The 24,879-nt window shown below is 41.9% G+C and overlaps 1 protein-coding gene across 3 annotated transcripts in view; it reads right to left on the reverse strand.

Annotated features, from left to right (window-relative positions):
• Positions 1-10,248, reverse strand: part of Paip1 (poly(A) binding protein interacting protein 1) — a 32,437-nt gene extending 22,189 nt beyond the window's left edge. Inside the window, exons 1-3 of one of the 3 annotated variants that reach the window (XM_029563456.1) lie at positions 10,046-10,248; positions 8,585-8,751; positions 513-698 (exon numbers count right to left, since the gene is read on the reverse strand). In XM_029563456.1, coding sequence (XP_029419316.1) covers positions 513-698; positions 8,585-8,680 — 282 coding nt within the window. In that variant the 5' untranslated portion in view covers positions 8,681-8,751; positions 10,046-10,248. Of the gene's footprint in view, positions 1-512; positions 699-8,584; positions 8,752-9,315; positions 9,775-10,045 lie in introns of those variants that run through there. The other 2 variants (XM_008832925.2, XM_008832927.2) reach the window with 2 other exon arrangements.
• Positions 10,249-24,879: the final 14,631 nt, after the last annotated feature.

Consider the following 24,879-nt stretch of genomic DNA (forward strand, 5'->3'; position numbering starts at 1 on the left):
AGAGAGAGATACAGACTGACTGACTCTGAGACTGGACCCAGTGCTCTATGGTTGCCTAGGAAGCACTCTGCCATTGAGCTTAATCCCCAACCCCCAGTCTGGCTTTTTAAAAAACACTCATTCAAAGGTAAGAAATCTCTCTCAGGATTCTTTTTTCCAAACCCTTCTCCAATCATCTTATGTAATTCAATACAAAGGAAAAAACTGCAATGTTTTATTTGTATTAGTTTCAGATGCTACAAAACAGAGGCTGGAGGGGGAAGGGTGTGTTTCTTACACAGATTTCCTGTAAGAGCCCAAACCTCCTTCTGTACTACTGCTAGTGTGTACAAGAATAGACAGTCTTACCTATAGTCAACATATTACCTCTACAGAGCTGTGGCTATGCAGATCAATTGACAATCTACCTGACTCTAGCCTTGGATCTCCTAACTACTCAGAGAGTATTCACCATCCTTGAGATTTAAGGAGCTATCAGGTCACCCACCCACCCCTACTAGGAGTCTACCTACCTGCTGGTAGATGAGTTCCACAAGTTCTTGCAAAGCATCATCTGTTGTAACCCATCCATTCAAGGTTTCTGCAAACTGTTCAATTTCTGTTTCAAAACTGCCAGGCTGCTCTGTGAGATGATTCAGAAAATCCTGGACATATTCTGATAGAGTAGGGTAATCCTCACAACCATCCTCATAGGATTCCTATAGTTCAAACATTAAAATAAAGCAGAACAAATTAATTAAATCCATGCAACTAGCAAAACAAGCCACACAGTGGCTTTACACTGGGGTATCTCTTAACACAAATGATTTTTGTTTAGGGATCTCTCATGTTACTTTAAAGAATGTAACAAAATTTAAGCCCAGTAACCTATTCTTTCTTGCCTAACTGAAGTGTTAGTTAATAAGAAAAAGGGCTCCATTTAGCCAAAGAACTGCCTTTTCAATTGTGGCAGGTTTACAATATGGCTGAGAAATAAACTTTAAAGTAATTTCATTATAATAAACAATTTAAAAGAAACTAATTACAGATTTTGCATCAAAACTGCAGGCAAAGAATGGACCACATATATAGAAACCAGAACTGTCATGTGTGGCTTCCTGTTGAGACTATGGATATTCACCATACTATTTTGTACAGTCTTATGGATGTTTGACAAGGTCTACACGGAACAAAACAACACAGTAGGCTTTGTCATCTATTTGCTAATTCCCAAGGACAAGAAAACACATTTAACTGCTTAAGTATAAAATGATATCCCAAATGGCAAGACTTTCTGGCTGCTATATGTAATATATATACTACTTCTACCACTGAAAATATTCCATTTTTGGTAACTGCCAACCTTACAGCTTTTAAAATATTTATATGTTTGTTTATTTATATATTATGTGTATGAGTGTTACGCCTGCATGTATCTAACTGTGCCTGTGCCATGCAATGTCCTCAGAGGTCAGAAGAGGGCATCAGATCCCCTAGAACTGGAGTTATCAATGATAGCCACCATGTGGGTGCTAGGATTCAAACTAAGGTCTTCTGTAAGAGAAGCTAGGACTCTTAATCACTGAGCCACCTCTTCAGCCTGCCAACCTTATAACTAATGGCATGAATCTGATAGAAGAATTGTGCAAAAGCTATCAGGCCAGAATAGCATCCTTCTTGCTCCTATCACCTGAAAAACTATCTAGAGCATGCTACCAGAGTATGCAACCAAATCTGAGTATAACTTTTTTTCTTAAAGAAAAAAAGAAAGGGACTTGGGAGCTGGAGAGAGAGCTCAGTGGTTAAGAGCACTGGTTATCCTTGCAGAGAACAGAGTACAGTTTCTAGAACCTACATGATAGCTAACTACTGCCTGTATCTCTAGCGCCAGGGGACCAGATGCCCTCTTTTGGCCTCCACAGGCATTATATATATAGGCAAAACACTCATACACCTAAAAGAATGAAGAAAAAAAGGGACTTATTTGCACAGACCTAACATTTCTGGGAAGATAAACAACTGACAACAATACATTGATCTGGAGTGAAAGAATATTCATATTACAAATACTGACACTTTATTATAAAGTTGTGGAAGCAGCTAATCATAAATACACATTAACATATTTAACCACGTACATGTGTGAAATTTTATAACTAAAACCAAGTTTTTGGTATTCATTGATAGTTTCATAGACTTAAGAACCCTATCTTATTAATGATAATGCAAGTCTGAAGGTACCAGCTGAAGCTACTTATTTCCAATTAAATGTCATTTATTGTGGTAAAAAGGTAGTTTAGGGCTGGAGAGATGGCTCAGCAGTTAAGAGCACTGGCTGCTCTTACAGAGGACCCGGGTTTGAATTGCAGTACCCACATGGCCATTAACAACCGTCCACAACTCTAGTTCCAGGGGATCCAATGCCCTCTTCTGTCCTCCATGGGCACTGCACAACACGGGTACACTTACACACATACAAGCAATACACTCATACACATAACATAATAAATTAATTTTAAAATTTCAGTCTTATACAGTCAGTGGAACTCTCAATAAAACTGAAGACTGATAAGTAAAAGTAGAGGGGCTGGAGAGATGGCTCAGTGGTTAAGAGCACTGACAGCTCTTGCAGAGGACCTAGGTTCGATTCTCAGCACCCACATGGCGGCTACGAACTGTCCTTAACCCCAGTTCCAGGGGAATCCAAAGCCCTCTTCTGATCTCTGTGGCACTGCACGACACAGGTGCACTCACATACATGCAGGCAATACACTCATACACATAAAATATAAAAATAATATTTAAAAAAAGGAGAGCTACTTTGAATATAGTAGAACAGAGGATAGGATCCAGAGTCTATCATTTTAAACAAAAAAAGGTGGCAGAGTATTCCGAACAGACAGGCATTCCAACATGTTTGAGTCAAAGTACATTAGTTGTCTACCACAAGACTTTTTTCAATGTATGTGGAGTCAACTGGCTTCCATGCTGAGCAATATTTTTTCAAGGTTTATTTTTCTTAGAATGCTGTGGCAGGGATTATGAGGGACCATCAATCAGAAAATACACCTTTCATAATAGGTATTTTATATGCACTGCCAAGAGTTGAGAACCTAATGGATGATACTGGGGAGAGGAAACTGATTAGATACTCATGGTTAAGACTATGTAGGTTAGCTGGACTGAACCAAGGAAAGGTTAGAGAGGGGAGCCAACACCACAAAGGTTTTTGTTGGGTTTTTTTTTTTTTTTTTTTTTTTTTTTTGTCTTTTTGAGACAGGGTCTCCCTATAGCCCCAGTTGTCCTGGAACTCATTATGTAGACCAGGCTGGCCTTGAACTCACAGAGATCCGCTTGCCTCTGCCACCCGAGTGCTGGGATTAAAGGCATGCTCCACCATGCCCAGCTTGTTTTTTTTTTTTTAAACCTAAACCTGTTAGAAAGTAAAGATCTACAAAAGCTAATTCTCTTTTATGCTTGGAGTTTAAGATCTCTGAATAATAACAAGATTTGAGGGTTATTAGCGAATAGGAAGATGAGTACCAGATTCATCTTGAATATCAGGAGCAGATCGAATTCACAAGGGCGGTAATAAAATAGAAAAACAGAACCTTAGAGACTATAATCTGAGAGGTAAAAAAAATGATACTCAAGTTGAGATGATAGATAGATACCACCACAGAAGTCATAGGCTGTCTAGGTGAGGAGAGGTGACGCTCGAAGTATCAAATTCATAGGTTGAAATCTGGAGGAGAATGATAGTGGCACAGTCTCGAAGTAAAGGAGATTACGCATAAAGAAAAGTTAGAATCAAATTAGCATATTAAATAGGCAGTTTTAAAAAATTATAAAAGACCTTTAAAGACTACAAAAGGCAACTTTGACACCTCAGTGGTACTTTTAAACTAAACAGATTATATTGTACTCATGGATTGCTTTGTGTTTAGGTTCTATGATGAAGGTTAGGAAGACAAAAGATTTAAAAATTAGGTAAGTATCATCAACCATTACAAAAATAGTTAACAACCAACATATCTAGGGGGAATCAAACTGCAGGGGTTTGCAGTCAGTGAGCATTAACTAAACATAACATAACAACTTTGTATAGGATGTTACAACTGAAAAGAGAGGAAAAGTGGGTAGTAACTTGAAGGGGAACACTTTTAGGAAACAAGATTTTTTAGGGAGACACAAAGACTTTATTTTATTTTTTTGAGAGAGAGGGTCTCACTATATAGCTCCAACTGGCCTGAAACTTGCTATGTAGACCATCCCAGGCTGTCCTTCATCTTACAGAGATTCACCTGTTTCTGCCTCCCGAGTGCTGGGATTAAATGGGCACACAACCATGTCCAGCAATATCCCCTTCTTAATATATGCTTTTTATGTTTTACAAGCGCCTATATGAAGTTTTGGTACTGTTAAGTTACCAGTGTGATTAAACATTCAAAGCACATTTGTTTGTTTGAGAGGCAGCATATATATATATATATATGTATGTATATATGAAAAGATGTATATATCAACTTGCTGCTAAGACAGTATGTAAAGTAGGAAATTCTAGCAGCAAGATTTGAGGAAGGACTGAAGATAAAGGACACTGTTTTGAAGAAAGCAAAAATCACAAGAAAACTACCATAAAGGTGTTAGAATGTATTCTTAATTCTTTTTGTTTGCTTTATTTTACATGTATGCGGGTATTGCCTGTATGTAAGTAAGTACACATGTGTCATGCAATCCTTGTGGAAGACAGAAAAGAGTGCTGGATCCCCTGGAACTGGAGTTACGGACCGTTGTTAGATGCCATGCAGGGACTCAAATCCAGAACCTCTGCAAGCCCAGCCAGTGCTCTTAACTGTTGAGCCATCTCTCTAGCCCATTTTTTAAAAATATTTATTTATTATTTTATGTGTATGCGTGTATTTCCTGCATGTAGGTAAGTGCATCCGTGTTGTGTTGTGCAATGCCTGCAGAGGTCAGAAGAGGCTTTTGGATCCCCTGGGACTGGAGTTACAGGCAGCTGTTAGCTACAATGTGGGTGCTCGAACCCAGGTCTTCTGCAAGAACAACCAGCGTTCTTAACTGCTGAGCCATCTCTCCAGCCCCCCATTTGTTTTTTTACGATAGAGATCTCACTGTGTAGCTCTGGCTCTCCTGGAACTTGCAATGTAGACCAAGCTGGCCTCAAACTCTCAGAGATCCACCTACCTCTGCTTCCAAGTGCTGGGATTAAAGGTGGGCGCCACTACAGCCTGTGTATTTTTAAAGTAGGCATAGTTCAAATATACCATGCAATACATTTTCATGTATAGTTTTAAAAAAATTACATTTATTCATTTATATTTGTGAGTGCATGCGTCATGTGTGCATTGCATGGAGGTGTGCATACAGAATGGCACCATATGGCGGTCAGAGGACAACTTCTGGGAGTTGGTTTTCTTCTGCCATATGGGTCCAGGGATCAAACTCTGGTCATCAGAGTTGGTGACAAGTGCCTTAAACCTTTCAGTCATCTTGCTGAACCCATTATGTACAGAAAAGTGGACTCAAGGAATTTCTGGAAACAGGAGCAAGACCCCTAGAAAAGAGGGTCCATGAAGACAGGAAACTTTTTTCCATTTCGTCTGTTGACATATGACTGTCCCTGACTCATAAGGATTGAACTATTTGTTAAATAGGTGAATGAATCTAGCTACCTCTGGATTATGGCCACTGTAAGGAAAAGTTTCCTTCACAAGAGCTTATCTAAACAGGCAGGGTTGGAAAAAAAGGATTCTCCTGTACAAAAAAATTAAAAAACATGCTTAACCTTGACCAATGGAAGGATCAGTGTAAAATAGTAAGGTTAAGAAAATGTACTGGGGGTGCTGGAGAGATAGCTCGGTGGTTAAGAACACTGGCTATTCTTGCAGAGGACCTGGGTTCGAATCCTAGCACTCGCATGGCAGCTAACAACTGTCCGTAATTCCAGATCTAGGGGCTTCAACAGCTTCTTCTGTCCTCCGTGAGCTTGCACAACACAAGCGCACTTACATACATGAAGGCAATATACACCTACACACAAAATAAATAAAATTAAATTAAAAAAAAAAAAGAGAGAGAATGTACTAGGTACTAGGGCAGGGTAGATAGCCCAAGTACTTGTGAAATCCAGGAGGGTTACAAATGAGTGAAGAAATTGTCAGATTATGCTTCCATAGTGCTTCAACCAATTTCTGCTGTTGGAATTCTAGTCCATAAGCTAGTTCTTGTGGTATGAACAGACACCAGAAAATTATTTGTAAAATTCAATTTAAATGTTAGTAACTAATCAAAACCTTTAAAATAAAAGGCCAGACACCACAGACCAAAGAAGATACAACTACAAGCTACAGAAGTTTCTAGTCCATAATTTGTGTTGGTAAACAGAACATAGAAGTTGATGTACTAGTAGATACCAAAGAATTTCAGAAAGAAATAAGTAGAGCAACATGACAACATAGTGACCTATAGCCTAGGGGCCATTTGCACTGTGGACAGGATTTTGAAAAGTAATTGTATTCCTCCCATCATAAATAGTCCACCTCAACAAAGAGGAAACAAATGGGTAACTGGGGCTGCTAAAAAGTAAACATTCTTAAGACTTTATTCAATTACTCAACATCTCTCCAGTGGTCCCTTCCCTCTCTGAGCCAAATCAATTTTCTGGTAAGAACCCGAGCTGCCCTCATTTTTACTTTACATGACAAAGAGCCCATTTCACCGAATCAGCTGTTCTTCCTGTGGTGTCTGTATTTGCTTCTTTCCAGTCTCAAAGCATGCTCCTAAAAGATGAGCTGGGTTTTTATCAAGTCCAGCTTCTCCACACTTTTCTTATCAAATATGAAGAGAGTCAAACTGAGATTACAAAAAGGTATGCTATCAATAGTTGCAAGAATAACAGGAACTGAAATCATAACTAGCTACAACATACTTATCAGAATGGCTAAACAGAAAATAGCAAGTGGTGACTAGGAAGCACAGCAAGTAGAAATCATACACTATGAAGACTGGAGTATAATCATCTCTTTAGAAAACAAGATGACAGTTTCTATTAAAGCTGGCTACTCTAAGGCCTAGCAATTCTACTTCTTTTACACACTAAGCAAAATAAAGGAACATATCCATCAGAACATGGACAGAAATAGCAAACCTGGACAAAACAACCCCAAAATAGAAGCTCAACATTCATTATAGACAAATGGAACCTTGGTATAGTGATAGGAATAAATTACTTCAAATTATATGTTTCAACATGAATTTAGATGTACAGTTAAAGTAACAAATAGAACCTACTCTATATGCCTTCATTTACGTAAGTCTTGAAAAACTAGTTTTGAAGTAAAAACAGTAGTCACAGTAAGGAGTGAGCACATGTCAACATACTGGAGAGACTGAGGTAGGATTGTAAATTCAAGGTCAATTAGGGATACATATCAAAACTATCTAAAAAAAGTCAAACAAAGCAAAAGCCCTAGTGGTTACTCATGGACAGGAGTAATGATTTGAAAGGGATAAAAGAGGGGTTAGAGGTTGTTGATAATTTTCTATTATCAACATCAATTGCCTGAGTGTTAACTTTGAGCTGATCCTTTTTCACAGTGTATTATCTTTCAATAAACTAAGATAGGAAAGAGGCTTCATGCTAAGGTATCATTGATCATTTTTTTCAACTCAGTAGTAGTTCTCTACAATTAATCTCTGTGCATTCAATCATCTAGGTTTTACCAAGCACAGCAAACTTCTTATATATTCCAACTGTGCTTTGAGTTTTCTATTGCTTAGAAAAATATGACCAATTTTAAATTTATTATATTACTGACAAAGATGAAACTTAAAAGTTTTAAAAGTTCTTTTATCTATGCATCCTATAACTATGCAAATATTTTATGGAAAACCCTTACATGCCAAACATGGTGCAAGCAACAGGTACAAAATCCCAGCACTTGGGAGGCTGAGGGAGGACGGCCTTAACTACATGAAAATAAAGTGGAACAAAAAAATAAAAGCAACCTAAAAACCAAACCAATCAAAAATTCTTACAATATTTCTGCGTAAAACAAGTAACTAGCACCAGAAATACTATTTTAACATAATGAACTTTCACCAGAAATAAAGAGTCCATATATGCATTTCTCAACATTCAAAAAAATTACCTATAAGTTCACAGTAAAACGGCTGTTCAATTTCTTCCAAAGACACCAATGACTATTCAGCAACCTAGCTAAAATCAAATTACAAATAAAACTTGCCTGGTCACTCCATAGGTTGCCCATAAAGTTCAGAAGTAGATTTTAGTTTTACAACTGAAAATGCCCTTCACTTCAGGCTTTTTTTATACCAGGTTTATTAGTTTATGTACTTTTTTTAAAGCATTAAGAACACAACAAACCAAACAGAACTCCTTCTCTCACAAGCTTTCATTTCTCTATCTCGAATGTAAGGACAAAATATATTCCTGCATCATGAGTTCGATGAATAGGGTATTTTTGTGTGTCGTACAGAAAGCATCCAGTATATTCTGATGAAATAACCACATTATTGCAGTAACATTAGCAGAGTCATAGGGTAAAAAGAATGTACTCACTGTGTAATTAGAATAACCTGATGGGTAAAATTCGGGGGCGTTCGCAGACAGCTTAGACATTAGCACAGGAGCCACCACCACCTGGGGCTTAGCCATTGCTGACTCCGAGTTCTGCTGAGGGATTTTATCCTGTGAACTAGGTGGAGCTCTCTGGGGCCTCGTTTGTTCTAAGAAAGGAAGAAAAAAAGCAGTGCTAGATGTATTCATTCCTTTGTATGTAACAATTTACCACACACTGAAACACCATCTGAGAACCGCCTGATTTTAGGAGTTAAATACAAAACCTAAGATTATCGCTAGGATATATACAAAGAGCTTGCGAAAAGGAACAATAGCCTTGCTTTCGCTCAGTTATGAACGTACCTGCCTCCCGAACCGGCTCGAGGGCCTTCCCTCCCCCTCCCTCTTTATGGAGTTGGTTAGGAAGTGGATGCTCCCACCGGGCCCGCTTCCGCGGGGCTCGGGAGGGGATTCGGACTTCCTCTCCGGACGGGAGAACTCTGGCCGCACACCGGCCCCTCCCCCAGCCGGGGCGCACAAAGGACTCCAGCCACTACCTCCTTCCAAACCCGGTTCTGGGCCAGTTCCTACCCCGCGCCGGGCGGCCCCTCGGGAAATGCTTTCGGGGAACCCAGGAGCAGAGGATACGGCGCGCCGGACCTCGGCGTGCACAGAAGCCCGCGGGGAAGGGCTGGCCCAGGAGCACCGGGTCCCCTCGCGCTGCTCCGTACCTGGGAGCGCCCCGGCCCGGGGAGGCCGCGCGGAGCTGGCCGGAGCCTCGCTCTGGGCCCCTGGCGGCGGGGCGGTCCTGGGCTGGCGCAGCGGCGGAGGCTGCAGGAAGCCCGGGGCTTTGGGCTGAGGCGGCGGCTGGTGCCGCGACCGCTCCGCAGGCCCCGCTCCGTTCGGGAACCCGCCGCCCTCAGGCCCGCCCCCTCCGCGGCCCAGGCCCCGGCTCCGGCCCCGACCAGCACCTGGAGCCCGATCGAAACCGTCCGACATGCTCCTCCTCTCCCACGGGGCCGCGGCCGCTGTTCCAAAGAGGACGCTGGGGGAGGCGCCGCGGACCGCCTGTAGCCGCTGCGCCTCACTCAGGCCTCATGGAGGAAGCCGGCAGCCGTGCTCCGCGTCTCGGCGCTTTGGCCCCCGCCGAACGCGCCGCACCACAGCGCCGCCTCCCCCGGCTGCCCTCGGCTTTGCGATGCTCTCGCAAAAGCCCAACTTCCCCCGCCCGCGGCGCTGCGGGGCCGAGGCGGGTCACAGCGGCCCCCCGCGGCCCGGAGGCCTGGGGCGCACCCGCCTGACGGCCGCGGCTCCCGCGTTCGCGGATGGCGGGCGGGCGGCCGCGGCTTCACCAGGCCGCGTCCACTAGCTGCGTCCCGGCTACCTGGCAGCCTCGCCGAAGGCTGCGCTTGGGACATCTCGGCTCCGGGGCCGGGCTGAGGGAAAGTGGGGGACGCTTACCCGGGCGGCTCCAATCTTCTGGATAGTTAGGAGAAAAGTGCGAGACTGACGGTTGGTGCCAGGAAAATAATACGGGGGGAGGGGGCGTGGGCGCAGCGCCAGGGTTCGCCGACGCGCACCTAGGTGGGCGCGCAGGTGTGCTCGGCGACAGCGCTTCGGCCCAGCCGCGAGGCCTGGTGGCGAAGGGGCCCCCCCGCAGGCAGTGCGGCCAACCTGCTCCGTTAGCTGCGGAAGAGGGGAGTGGAAACAGAATCAAAACACGCTTTCCCCCTCGCAGTTCCCAGTAGGTATTTATCACACCAGGTCACACCTACTGGAGCCAAGCTTCCATTGCTTCCCTTTTTCTTCCCCTCTAGAAACTTCTAAGAAAATGCAGTACCTTTCATTGCACGTCACCGTCTTTGCCTTTCATCTTCTACCAGTGCTGTCCTATGAAAAATAAGTGATCCTCAAATGCAAGGCACTTACGTAATTATGAATGTTCTAGGAACCACATTAAATGAGTAAAAGACGTGAAATTAAAATTTTAATTTATTTAATATATACCCAGATGATAATCATTTAGCATGTAATTAGTATAAATATATGAATGGCCTTGTTTCAAATTTCTTGAAATCTAATGTGTATTTTATTCATAAAGCACATCTCTGGGGATGAGGCACATTTAAAGTGATCAAGAGCTGCATATAGCTAGTGGCTACTACGTTGCACAGCCTAAGGCTAGTAATTATGTGTAAATTATTGTTTTTTGTTAGAACTGATGGCACCAATGCCAAGTGAAAGATGAATGTAAATAGTGAAAAGAAAAAGAAGGAAAAATAGGTAAATCCTTGCTATTGGATTGAATTATCTCCACAATTCAGATTTTAGCCCTGTGATTTAAGCAGAACTTAGTGTTTTCCATTTTGTCTTTAGAATTACTTCAGATAGGGCCCCAAACTTGTTAATCATGAAAACATGCCTAACTCAGTAAGAAAATACTGCTTTATTGAGGGCAATCATAAATTATTCATGCTGTTTGTTGATTGATGTTAGGCAAGATTTCAGTTTAAAAAGTAGGTAAAGATGATGCTCTTAACATTTTAAAAATGTTTGTGGCTATGGGCATCAGTCACTTCTTAATTACTTTGTCTTTTTTTTTTTCTTGGAGACAAGGTCTTATGCAGCTCAGGCTCGCTCACTTTTTGTAGCTCTGGCTGAATTTGAATCCTGATCCACCTGTCTCCATTTCCTGTGTGTTAGGAATATAAGCATATGGCACCATGCCTGGCTTATCACTTTTTACTCAAACTTCTCTAGTGTGTAGAAAAGATCCATATGTGTCTGCCACAGTTTTAAAAAAATGTACCTTTATCATTTCATTTAGTCATATCCTGTGAGACAGACATTCTAATATCCCCATTTTACAGAAAAGACACTAGGGTGCTAGAAAGACTCAGATCCGTCTACGGACTGCTGTAATGTGTAACTTGCAGATGCTAGTACTGCAAAATACTGAGAGTAGTGCAAAATAGAGGACACACACACACACACACACACACACACACACACACACAATATGAATACCATGTGGAACTCCCTGAAGAGACTTGTTAGAAAAGTTCCTCCTCTACATTTATGCCATGCTTATTTATTCACAACGAAAGGAATATAGAAGGCCTACATTCAGAGAGGATGGAAAATGCGCTGTGTAATGTGGGAAGAAGACCTGCTGTGAGCTATGGAAAAGATAAATTTCCTTAAACTAGGCTAGAAAGGTGTTCTCCAGGGAGACTTTCTTAAACCTCCTAAGCTTAGATTCCTTTCCTTGTGATGGCTGCACTCTGTGAGGACAGTATCCTAGGTAGGACCTAGCATGCCAGATTGCTAGTATTTGGCTTATTTAACTATTTCTCTAGTAAACTAGCCCTTTGAAGGTAGATGGTGCCTTATCAACTCTGCCTTTAGATTCTAGTTCAGTAATTGGTCCACATCATCTTTTAATTGTAAGGACGAATTAGCACTAGTGTTGCCTTTTTTAAAGTCACCAGTATAGTGACAGTAATGAAGACTGGTTTTCAAAACTGACTTCAAGTTCGTCATTGGACTTAATGGGAATAAACAGAGCATCCTTTCAAGACCAGCTAACAAGAGAAAAGTTAAATGAACATTGAAACTCTGATGACATTTAATTACCCACTTACCAAAAAGGCCAAAGTAAGAAATAACACCAAGTAGCTTTCCCCCCGTATTTCAGAGGAAGGCTGGGAATCTGGACCATGTATAACAGGATCAAAATTCCCACAGGCAGAGCCTGAGAGGATGACTGTGAGGCTCTGAATGTGAAGCCAATGTACTGAGATGCCAGGAAGTTGTCTTCTGAGAGGAGCAAAGAGCACAACCTGCCCAAGAAAAAGACCATGAGGGACTGGAGAGGTGGCTCAGTGGTGAGAGCACTTGCTGTGTAAGCATGAGCACTGGAGAACTAGAGTTCCCGTCCCACACCCATGCAACAATGCAGGAATGGACCCAAGCGTACCCAGAACCCCAGCCCTGAGGTGGGTAAAGAAAGGATTGCTGAGGGTTGCTGGCTACCTGCCAACTTAACCAAATAATGTGAGCCCCAGGTTCAGGGAGAGACCATGTCTGCAAGAAATAAGGCAGAGGGGCTGGAGCGGTTAAGAGCACTGACTGCTCTTGCAGTGGCCCGGGTTCAATTTCCCAGCACCCACATGGTGGCTACGAACAGTCCTTAACTCCAGTTCCAGGGGAATCTGAAGCCCTTTTCTGACCTCCACGGCATTTCATGACATGGGTGCACTCACATACATGCAGACAATACACTCATACACATAAAAATAATAAAATATTTTTAAAACGAAATAAGGCAGAGTGATAGAAAAAGGCACTTGATGTCTTCCTCTGGCCTCCGCATCAACATATATGTACATATACCACACATATGTATACCATACACACATACACAAGACCATGTGGGCAGCACCCAGCAAGGCAATAGGTGCAGGATGGTCTTGAGTTCTTGGGAACTGAGATCATGCCACCATGTGTGCCAGGTCCTGGACCTGGAGCTATGGACTTCATATTTGCCCTGCTGGGTTTGTTTTTGCTTTGGCACCATTCTCCATTTTCCATCTCCATTCCTTCCTTTTTGAATGGGAATATTGACTTGTTGTTTTATGTTGGAAGACTTTAATTTTTATTTTATAAGGACATTCAGTTAAGAATTTTTCCTGAATCTCAGAGGAAACCTTAAATTTGGACTTTTGAGCAGTGTTGGAAATGATGATACACTGGGGACTCTTAGACATGGATTTAATGTGTTTTGCACTGATAAGGAAATGAGCCTTTGGGGGTGGCCAGGAGTGGAATCTAATGATTTTAACATATAATGTTCCCCTTCCCTGGGCTCCTATTGAACCTTTGGTTGGTCCCAGGTGGTGGAAACTATTTGGGGAGATGATAGAAACCTTAGAAGATGAGGCTATGCTAGAAGAATTAGGACATGTAAGGTACATCGTGAGGGGCTATCTCTGGCCCCTTCCTGTCTCCCTGCTTTGCTTCTTGGTTGCTATGAGCTGAGCGGCTTGCCTCTACTATGTCTTTTTACCTTGGTACTTCTGCCTTGCCAAGTACCTTGGTACTTCTGCCTTGCCAACCAAAAAAGCTCTCCTCATTTAGTTTCTCAGGTAGTTTGTCCTGGTGATGGAAAGTTGGACTAACACAATAAGCCTTGCTTTATTGCATCACTCCTAATTCATTCTTAGCTAATTCAATTCACTCTTTTTCACTCAAACCATCACAGCAACTTAAATGCCATTATCAATGAATAGGCATCATTAAGAAAGAAAAGAATTAGCGGATGTGTTTGTTCTCATGGGTCTCATTTGTGTAAATTATCTTTCTCTGTTGGTCTCTTGGGTCCTCTGTGAAATGTAACCCAGCTAGTTAGCACTTGAGACTCCTTTTGGATCAGGGAAGAGCCTTGGGTAGCTAGGAAAGCTGCTTGAGATCTCTCTACTGTCTAGTGATATTTGTTTAATGTAAATTCCATGGGATTAGGACTTTCTTTATTCACTTGTTTTTCCACTCAGCAAATACAGATTGCATAGCTACTTTGTGCTAGACACAATTTCAAGTGCTAATCGTATGCAGGAGTTCAAGAGTGGCAGGTGTGAGACATTTGAAAATGAAGCAAGGAGACCTGGTTGATGGTTGTTGCAGAAATTCTGGAGAGACATGACTACTAAGGGAGTGGTACTTAATTGGAAAGAAGGACAAAATCAGTAGCTGTTCAGGACAGAGTTGCTAGATTGGGTGTTGCACACTAATAAGAGGTTATAGGTGAGGATAACCTCCAGGATTCTGGATTGTTGTCCCAGCTAAAAATTGGAATGGCAGAAGGAGGCAAGATCAAGAACACAGGAAACTTTTAATCCATTTTGAACATTCCATTGGACATCTGAATTGTCCAAGCAGAACTGTTTAATGGACAGTTAAATTTAAGAATATTAGAACTCAGAGGAATGTTGTGTGAGTTAGGGATTTGATGGCTACAGTCACAAGAATGAATTATATTTTATAGTTTGGTTGAAGCAGAAAATGTTATTCACATAGAACTAAAATTGAGAGAAGCCAATAGAAAACAGAAGGTTAAAGAAAAAGACTCCAAGAGTGTCAATTGTTGCAGAGTTGCCAAATAATAGGATTCTAGAATCCAAGAAAGTGTCTCCTTCCCTATGATTGAGCACTGCAATCTGAAGTCACTAGGCAATGGTGTAAGCAACTACCTTTGGGAGTCTAATGCACCTGTAATTTTACTGTCTATTTAAATTTGCATATTGAGAGGACTTAGTAGCAATGATTATAGCTAATATTTAACACTTTACATTTCAAGTAAATACTTTCCATGGATTATATTTCATTTAATCTTCAAAACCACCTTATAAAGTAGGTACTACTTTTAATGTATAAAAATACCAAGTATGATTTGAATGTGAAATGTCCCCCACAGGCTTGTGCATTTGAACACTTGGTCATCAGATGATGAAATAAAATGGTGGCCAAAGCATCAGCTGGTGGACACAGGCCACTGGGGGTGGGTCTTGAGGGTTAGAGCCAACCTTACTTCTGGCCAGAGAACTCTGCCCCCTGGTGCACAGTGATGTGAGGATTCTTAGCCATACATTCCCACTGCCTTGATCTCTGCCATACTTTCCTTGACTATGCTCGCTCTCTCAAATCGTGTACCAAAATAAATGCCTTCTCCTTTAAATAGCATCTGCCAGGTATTCAGTCACAGTTATGAGAAAGGTAACTAATACCTTGTGGCCCAGAGATGTTAACGACCCAGATTATATAATTAGTGAGTATTCCAGTTCTAAGTAGAGTCTACAAATTTAAATAGTGTGCTGCACACTGCCTCCAGAATAAATGGGTCACACTGATGCAAACATCCCATTTTCTTTGAGGTACGTTTCTCACTATAAATTATTGTATAAGCATTTCAGTTATATCATCATCATCATCATCATTTTGAGGCAGGGTCTATATGTAGCTCTGGATGGCCTGGAACTTACTGTATAGACCAGGCTGACCTCAAACATATCTGCCTGCCTCTGCCTCACAAGTGCTGACATCAAAGGTATGTGCCACCACATTTGGGTTCAGTGATATTATAATAGCAGTTAGAATAATACAGATTTGTGAGTACATTGGTTTCAAGTAATTGTCATTATTAGACAATATAGACAGCTCTAAGCTTGACTGAAATAAATGGAAAAGATGGAATTTTTTAAAAGGTGGAACAGACATGAATATGTCAGCAAAAGACATGAAGAAAAGGGATGTACCACTGAAAAGGCTAAAAGTTGAGGTGTTAGAGAAGGTGGCAGATCACAAATTCAAGGAACAGGCAGCAGGAATCAGATGGGCCAGAAACTATTTCACTGAGAAACAGATATGGATAGTGCAGGAGGAGGGGAGGAGGGTGTGCTAGTAACTTAAAGTAGGTGGTCTCCTTGTCCTCAGTGACAAAGGAGGAAAGGTCTTTGCTAAGACTGAGTGTGGGGGACTTAAAGGGGTGCTTGAGGAAAGGAGAGGAAGCTGATTGGGAAGGGAGGCTTGCTCATGGGAGCCCCACTGGCTGCTCCAGTAGTAAGCTGAGATTGGTGCTAGAGATTTATAGAGACAGCACTCCAAACCATTTCCTGATTACCTCACACAGGAACCGAGAAGCCTGTTAGTGGGAATGTAGTTGCATTGTGTGACTAAGACAGAATAGAATGAAAAACTGTTCATGGCTGAGGTTAGACTGAGATGGGGTAGAGAAGTAAGGCAGGTGGCAATTAGAAGGAAAGAGAGGAGCAAAAGTCAGAACTCAGGGACCTGAAATAAAACGGTAGTCAAAGCATCAGCTGTAAGAGTTGAAAATTTCAGACTTAAGTTCTGAATGAATAATTACAATATTGAGTATTCTACTAATTGCACAGTTCAAACTAATTGAACTGAGTGCTTTCTGGCCAGCCATGAGGTAATGTAGTAGCTGGAGGTACTCATTAATCAGATGATGAATTTGAATCAGCATCCAAGTTTTACGCTGAAGAAACACAAGTATTAATGTTTAATATATAAATATCAACCAAGAGGTCTTTTGCTCTTGGCATGTTCTGTTTCCCTATCTCTCTAGCTCAATCTATTCACTTATCTGTTTGTTGACATTTGGTCAAAGTCAGTGTCTTCCTTCTATTTTAACTACTATAGTGTTCACCTTTTTCTTTTAAAAAAGCATAGTTGACTGAATAATAAAGCCAGACATTCTTTTAGGTATTGGTAGCCTGTCAACAAGTAAGACAAAAGGCAAGCCCTCAATAAAATCAGATAGGTAATAATAATACAGAGTAAATTGAAGGTTTATTTCCTCCCTCCTCACCTCACAGTTGTGAGCATACTATGTTAAAGACAAAGACAGACACATATCTTTTCATGATACCAGAATTTATTAAATAACAAATTCACAAGCTGCATTGTTTTTGTTGACCTCAGTTTGCAAAGTATTCCTGATTTCCTTCATAGCTGGCCACTGACAGATGCAATTCTTGGATCACACATATCATATCATGCACACACACTATGTGTGTGTGTGTGTGTGTGTGTGTGTGTGTGTGTATACATCCAGAATGAATGTAAAAGGGTTAAAGAGACTGCAGCATTGTTGAAGTTCAGTGGCCTTACTGGAACAAACAGTGGTAGAGAGCTGATAGAGATGCAAAGAGAATCACTGTAGTGTTTCAATACTAATGAACCCAGTTGGAGGAAGCCATAGTCTAGGGGCTGCAGGAGGACCTCAGGGTTGAGCCTGGCTGTAGGGTTGAATGGAGATGCAGAGGCAAGGTACAAGACTGCAGAGGTAGAAGCAAGGCACAAAGGGATGAATGGGTAGATAAGAATGGAAGGACAGTAATTGAAACAGATGATGCACCTGAGACATTCAGGCGTTCACTGCCTATCCTTTAATACACACCCTAGGTGATCAGATGACAGGCTGATGACAGCCATCACCACTGTTAGGTATCCTCCTGTTTATGGGGTCCAGGTGAGTGTGTTGCATTATTTCTTGGTGTGGTTTGTTTGGTAAGTTTTCTGGTCTGGTTTTAAAATACCCATGTGCACATATGATACCAGTTTACTTTGATAACCTTATAGGATTAATAATAATACAGAATAAATTGAAGGTTTATTTCTGTGAGGTAATGTAATAGCTTTTTACTTTTAGGAATAAGTTTTTAAAAAATATTTTATCGGGGCTAGAGAGATGGCACAGCTGTTAAGAGCACTAACTGTTCTTGCAGAAGACATGGGTTCAAATCCCAGCACCCATTTTTATTTTTATGTGTATGCGTGTATTGCTTGCATGTAGGTAAGTGCACCCGTGTCGTGCAACACCCACAGAGGACAGAAGAGGCGTCCGGATCCCCTGGAAGTGGAGTTACGGACAGTTGTTAGCTGCCATGTGGGTGCTGGGACTTGAATCCGGGTCTTCTGCAACAACAACCAGTGTTCTTAACCACTGAGCAATCTCTCCGGCTCAGGAATAAGTTTTTTAAAAATATTATTTTTATTTTATATGTGTGAGTGTATTGCCTGCATGAAGGTAGGTGCACCTGTGTTGTGCAGTACCCACAGAAGTCAGTAGAGGGCGTCTGATTCCCCTGGAACTGGAATTATGGATAGCTGTTAGCTGCTATGTGGGTGCTTGGAATTGAAATCCGGGTCCTGTGCAAGAGCAGCCAGTGCTCTTAACTGCTGAGCCATCTCTCCTCACCAGGAATAAGTTTTTTAATCAGTCTGTGCTGCCTGGGTGGTGCTGAACAGGTGGTATGTTTACATGCCCAAGGAGTTGCAGAGCCAGCCATCTGCCTTTGCATTTGCACTCAAAGTGGAGCTGAATGTTGTTTGTAAAATGGAGTCACCCAGGGCAAGGCACTACCTGAAAGTCATTGATTTACATTTATACAATATAGACTAACTTAGAGCAGGACACAGCCCAATCTCAACACCTACATATATGGAAATCCTAACCTTCAGGGTGATAGTGTTAAGAAATGGGGCTTTGGAGAGGTGATTAAGTCAGGAGGGCTCATGAATAGGTCTAGTATCCTTATAAAAAGAGACAGCAGAGAGACCCTTGTTTCCTTTGCCACATGAGATTATAGCTGTCTGTGAGGAAGCAGACCCCCTTACCAGGCATCAAATGGATCTACCTGTGTCTTTCAAGCTTGTGAGAAAATAATTTTCATTGTTTAGAAACTACCCAGTTGATATTTTGTTTAGCAATCTGAGTAGACTAAGGCTTATAAACACTAAATTAATGGTAAAATTTGGGTCTTGAGGGAAATGCATCCACCTCAACCTTGAGAGGTTTAGAAAGCCTTCTGTGAGAAAGTCTTATCTCATGTAAAATGACCAATTAGTACTTATATCCCAGACAAATGAACAGTAAAGAGAAAATGGGAGGATCTTTTCATGTTTAGAGAAGTCATTCTCTTTATTTGTCTCTCTGAAGGCGATTCTATTTTCCTTATATCAGCAACTCTGTTCACGCAGGCAAGCATCTTAGCATACTCTCTGAGAGATACCCTTCCCTACTAGGAATCACCAAACAGGGAACAAAAGACTACATCCAAGTCTCATCTCTGTTTTTTTGAGGTTGTGACTTTAGGTGTCAGGCCAAAATTTCTTCATCTTAAAATAGAAGCAATAGTGCACACTTCACAGTTACTGTAGTAATCAAGGTAATAAATGTTATGTGGTTGTGTAACCCATAAGACATTAGATAGCTTGTATTCCTGCTGCTCTTTGGCATGCCTGTGGTGGTCAGCAGTCCATCATTGCAGAAAGCCACTTGAACAAATCAACTTAAGGGAGGACAGATTTCTTTTGCCTTACAGTTCTAGAGCGTTCAGCCTATAGGCTCTTCAATCCATTGTTGCTGGGCCCTGATGTACCAGAACATGGCAGGGGAGCAAGTACCAGAGCAGAGCTACATATCTCATGGTCCCTCCAGAAGCACAAAGGCAAAAAGGGTCCAGGGGAAAAGACAGACCCTTCAAGGACAAGCCTCCACTGATCTAGTACCTCCTTCCATCAGGCCCTGCCTCCTCGTATGAATTCATTAGATTAACCCATTGATGAAGTTAGCATCCTCACTGAGGGACTAAATCCCTGATAAGCAGAAAGGGTCACTGATAAGTAATAAAAATCACATACTTCCTCCTGCTTTTTCGACCCAGGACAAAGCCTGAAGGGTTTTTCTACAGTCAGCAGGGCCCCCCTTTCTGTCTGGTCCAAGACTTGTCCTGGGCATATATCAGCTTGGAGCTGTGACCTATGGGCTCTCCTCTGTTTAAGTTGACCAATCCAAAATTAGAGCCCTGTATCACCCCAAAACACTTAAAAGGCCCAAGCCCTTATGGGGGTTTTGGAGTTTTCTGTTTCCAAGTCCCCTCTCTACTTGTAGAGACTCTCTCTCTCTCTCTCTCTCTCTCTCTCTCTCTCTCTCCTCCCCCCTTCCTCCATCCCTCTCTCTCTCCCTCTATCCCTCCCCCTCTCTTTGTTTTTTTTTTTTTTTTTTTTTTGGAAAGGGGTTCCTTTTTCGCCCCAAACCTCTCTTTGTTTTTTTTTTTTTTTTTCTTTTTGAGAAAGGGGCTCCTTGTAGCCCCAGCTGTCCCAGAATTCACTATGTAGACCAGGCTGGCCTCGAACTCACAAAGATCTACCTGCCTCTGCCTCCCAAGTGCTGGGATTAAAGGTGTGTACCTTTGTTTTTAATGAGGTTTGTTACCTGTTGTTTTTTGCTGTCTGAGATTTTTCGTGCCTTTAGCTCTTTAATTGACAGAGAAAATGAACCCAATCAAGACCTCTAGGCTGTAAGACTCATCACCTCTCAATATGCGGACCAGCTTTAGACCAAGCCTTCAACACATAGGCCATTTAGGGGATGGTACTTCATGTGTAAACCACAATGCCTCATCCTTTTATATTCTTGTGCCTACTGTGGAAATTAGGAGATTAAAGCATTCCTAACAATCAGTATGTATTTAGGTAATTTTCAGGTGTGGTGGTTTGAATGAAAACATCCCCCATAGGCTCCAAGTGTTTGGACATTTTGTCCCCAGATGATGGCGCTGTTTTGGGAGGTTTTAGAAGGTATCACTATCCTGGAGGAAGCATGTCACTGGAGGTGGGCTTAGAGAGTTCTTAAGCCTTGCCAGATCTCCAGTCACCCTCTTGCTTCCTGTGCCTGTGTGATGATGTGAGAGCTTAGCTTCTGCTACTCCTGGTCCAGCCACCTCCAGCCACCATGCCTCCCTGCCATGATGGACTGTAATTCCCCTGGAACTGTTAAGCTCAAATAAACTCTTCTTTCTATAAGTTGCTTGGGTTGGTGTTTCTATCACAGCAACAGAAAAGTGACTAATACATCAGGTTTCTGAGGTTTAACCCCAAAAGTAATTGTTCCCCAAAATATTTAAAATGATTGAATTAGTGCCATAATTGACTGTAATTTGTCCTCCACTCAGAAAGGAGAATGTGGCAGCTGTGGTATCATCTAGTTATAGTATATTTGAGTAATGCCGTCCTTAGAGAGCCTTGACCACTCTGTGGAGGAAAAGACCAGCTGGAAGAGGAATTTGGCCATTAGTAGGACAAATAAATATGGAAAGCACCAAACAAAAATGAGGTAGATGGTAGAGAGTTGTGAAATTTCATGATGGCCTCCTGAACCAGTGACATTTGATGAGCAACCATTTAACAAATTATGCCACAGGTAAAGAGGCACTTCTGAATACTTTGATTACTTTGGATATGTTTGATAGGTAAAAAGAAGCCATATGACGAATAGGGTTGATCAAGAGAAAGCACCAGGACACAGATAAAACTCCATCCGAATAGAGTTTATTAGCAAAGGAACACATGGGACAGATTCCCTTCTGGGCAGGGAAAATGTCTGCCCCAAGTTGTGAGCTGGGGTCTTTTAAAGGGAGAGGCTTCTGGGGGGTGCAGAAGGCAGGAAGATCTATATTTTTTTAAGTTGGGTGGGGGAAAGCGGGAGAGCAAGACTTTTAAAACCTGTCCTCTTTAGAGATCAAAGGAGAGGCCTGCTGTGTTGGCCAAACAGTGGAGAAAAGTCTGCTTCTCTTGACTTCAAAGACCAGGGTGCTTATCAGCTCCGGTCCCTTTTCTCAGGAGCTTGAGAAGTCCTTGAGACCCTGTTGGTGAGGGGGTGGGGCTATCTGAACCTTAACATTCCAGCCTTTTGTGTTATAGGATAGGGGATGCTGGTTGTCATCTTGCTACTTCCTGCTGGACAGGGTCGATGGCGGGCAGCTGGATTAGGGGTCGATCAGACAGCGGGGGTTCCCTCTTCATGCATCTCAACAGGGTCCTTGATGTTTGACAGGTGCATGTATACATGTGGAGGGAAGGAAAGTAACAACTGATTAAAATTAGTGCATGAGTAAGAGTTAGTTTTTGGATTTTGGTCCTGAAAATACCTGAAGAGGCAAGGAGCAATGGTTAGCACCAAGGTAATAGCTCATTTTTCATTTTTTTTTCTTTTCTGCCAGGACTGAACTTGAGAGTGATGGACTCAGGATTTGTTTTCAGGCATTTTGATAGCTCTTGGAGTGGCCAGAATCAATGTCAGTTACCTCTCAAGGGCTTCTAGATAGGGAGAGAAAACAAATTTAGCCATCATTTAGTTTTTAAGGCTAGAACAATAGTGGGTTGCCTCCCTTAGCTGTAGGTGGTGGGCACTACAGTATTGCAGACCAAGATAAGATTTGAAGTCTTACATCTGAGTAGCGTTGTCTTATTGGGAACAGAATCATCAATGAGAGATAATTGTCTAACTAACATAAGAACTTATGTCTAATGTCTGGGTTGTGTAATCCCTTGAACTCTTAAAGTATACTGATGACTTTAATTTTTGGTTATACTTTCCTTTTGGGTGTTTAAGACCATACTGTTGGCCCAAATAAACCAATTTATTTTTACTCTTAAGGTCATATGAGGATTTGGACCTCAGGGGTCACATGGGCTTGGGGGGAGCCCCTGGCTCCTCAGGGTTCTCTTTTACCAGTTTCATCTACATGAAGATAAGTCAAAAGGTCCTGCTTGACTGGGGCTTCACTTGGAAGCATGGAGGAAATGTTTCCTCTGTGTTGGCCCTCCTCTTTGCAGACTGGACACTGGTTTAAGCCCATCCTCTGGGGTCTCCATGGCCTCCCTGAACAAGAGGACAGGTGACTCACCAAAGTTACAGGACATTTCGAGAGATGAGCCATAGCCCCAGGAGCTTGTTTGACCTTGGAGGGCAAGGAACAAAAATTTGTCCCTTTAAGTCCCTCTGACCAGATTAATACAGGCCTTAAAATTTGGCTATTAAACATCCAATAAGGTTAGTTATGCCATTCTGGTACTTTTAATTACCATGTGCTATGTAGATAGAACTTGGGCAACATCCTTAAATAAAACTTGACTAAGCTACAACCTTAGAAATTTTAAGATTATCTATATATTATCTTTGGCTCATCCTTGTTATATTGTTAACAACCCTACACAGACCTTCATTACCTGCCCAGCCCTCATTTCTCTGTCAATTCTGGAAATATCAAGCCATCATAATTTTCATACATAAATCCTTCTTAAAAAATGTCTCCATTCTCATATCCTTCCAACATTCTTCAATTTTCCATTTTCTTTTTTTTTTTTTAATAACCATGAGACACAATAACATTAACAAACAAATTTTTTTATCTGTTGTGAGAATTCTTTTCCTGGGGATACTAAGCAACGTTTTTCCCCTTTTTAGGTTGTAGTATCAAACCAATGTTTGATTACATTAAAGTTTTTCTGGGGAACGAATGAATTTACTGAGCTTACTTACAAAGATGACTGAGGGGTTGCTGAGGTATATGAGTGACCTGAGAGTATTTACATTGGAAAGCCTTAATCCAGCATGGATCAAGCCTTCTTTTCCTAGCCTTTTCCAGACAATATACTTTAGTCCTCCCCAAACCCAGGAGACCATGTGATTAGGATCAAATTACATACAGTTGGCTGGGATACCTGAGTATCCAGCTTTGCGTCCCTGTTTTCCCCTCCTCCTTTAATTAGATACTTAAGTCAACAAGTCCAGTTGTGGTGAGTTTTTGTTAGTGGACACAGCCGAAGTCATGAAGATGGTAGTTGTTTGACTCAGAAGAACATGGAATCTAAATTATGTACATAAGATAATGTAGTAAGTTAATATTACCCATGTACATATTGTGTTTTATAAGTTTCTAGGTAAATCTTTAACCTTATGTAGTTTATTTAGAGAGTGGTCTACCAAAACCTTGTTTTAGGTGGAAAAAAGCAATTGGTACATAGTTAAACATTATCGAATTGATGTTTACAACCTCCAGCATAATCAATTAAGGAAAATTGTGCTATAACCCTGTTTAAACTGTATAACTGTTGGAGTGGGAGAGATGGGAGGGGTGTCCTGTCCATATGAGGACACAGGGGCAGGGGTATCAGAGGCAGGGTCTGGAATCAAAGTAGAAGTTAGATACAGGAGGGATAAATGGGTTATTTGAGCTAGAAGCCAGAATAGGGGAGACTAAGGAATATTTGGCAAGGAAGTATTTAAGGTTTTGGATTTCTGTGGGGAGCCGCCTGCCGTCCCTGCAGACGCCATTACAAGATGGCGCTCACATCCGGTTCATGCTGAGCAGTAAATAAGTCAGTACGCATGCCCGAAGTAATTTTCCACCTTCTAGTCTCTGCCTACCTCGTGGCGTGATATGGGCTGATGAGTTTGCGACCAATCAAGAGTAGCCACGTCCAAGACGGGCTTACTAACCTATATAAGGGCTGGGTGTCCGACATTCGGGGTCTTCGCCCTGTAAGCTTATGCTCTACCTCTCAAGATGCATTAAAGCTTTTCTGCAGAAGGATCCTGAGTGTGCCGCGTCGTTCTTGCTGGCGAGACGATAGCGCAGGACAACTGGTGCTGAGACCCGGGAATTCGACCAAACCATCATCAGCACCATCGGAGACCCCTTGAGTTCAAGGAGGATTCAGAACTGCAGGTAAGGACGTTCAGAGAGGTATGTTTTTTCTGGACTTTGGCTTGAACCTGTTTCCGCTTTGGAAAGGTAGCTTTGAGGCCTTGGTTATCATTCTGGGAGCACTTATAGTTTTGTTGTATAAAACATGCCAGGCCGTTGTGGCGGAAAGTCGAAATGTTCTTGAGGAAGTCCAGGATAGCATGTCAGAAACTGAACGCA

Source organism: Nannospalax galili, unplaced genomic scaffold, assembly GCF_000622305.1.
Source record: "Nannospalax galili isolate Female #2095 unplaced genomic scaffold, S.galili_v1.0 scaffold235, whole genome shotgun sequence".
Lineage (NCBI taxonomy): Eukaryota > Metazoa > Chordata > Mammalia > Rodentia > Spalacidae > Nannospalax > Nannospalax galili.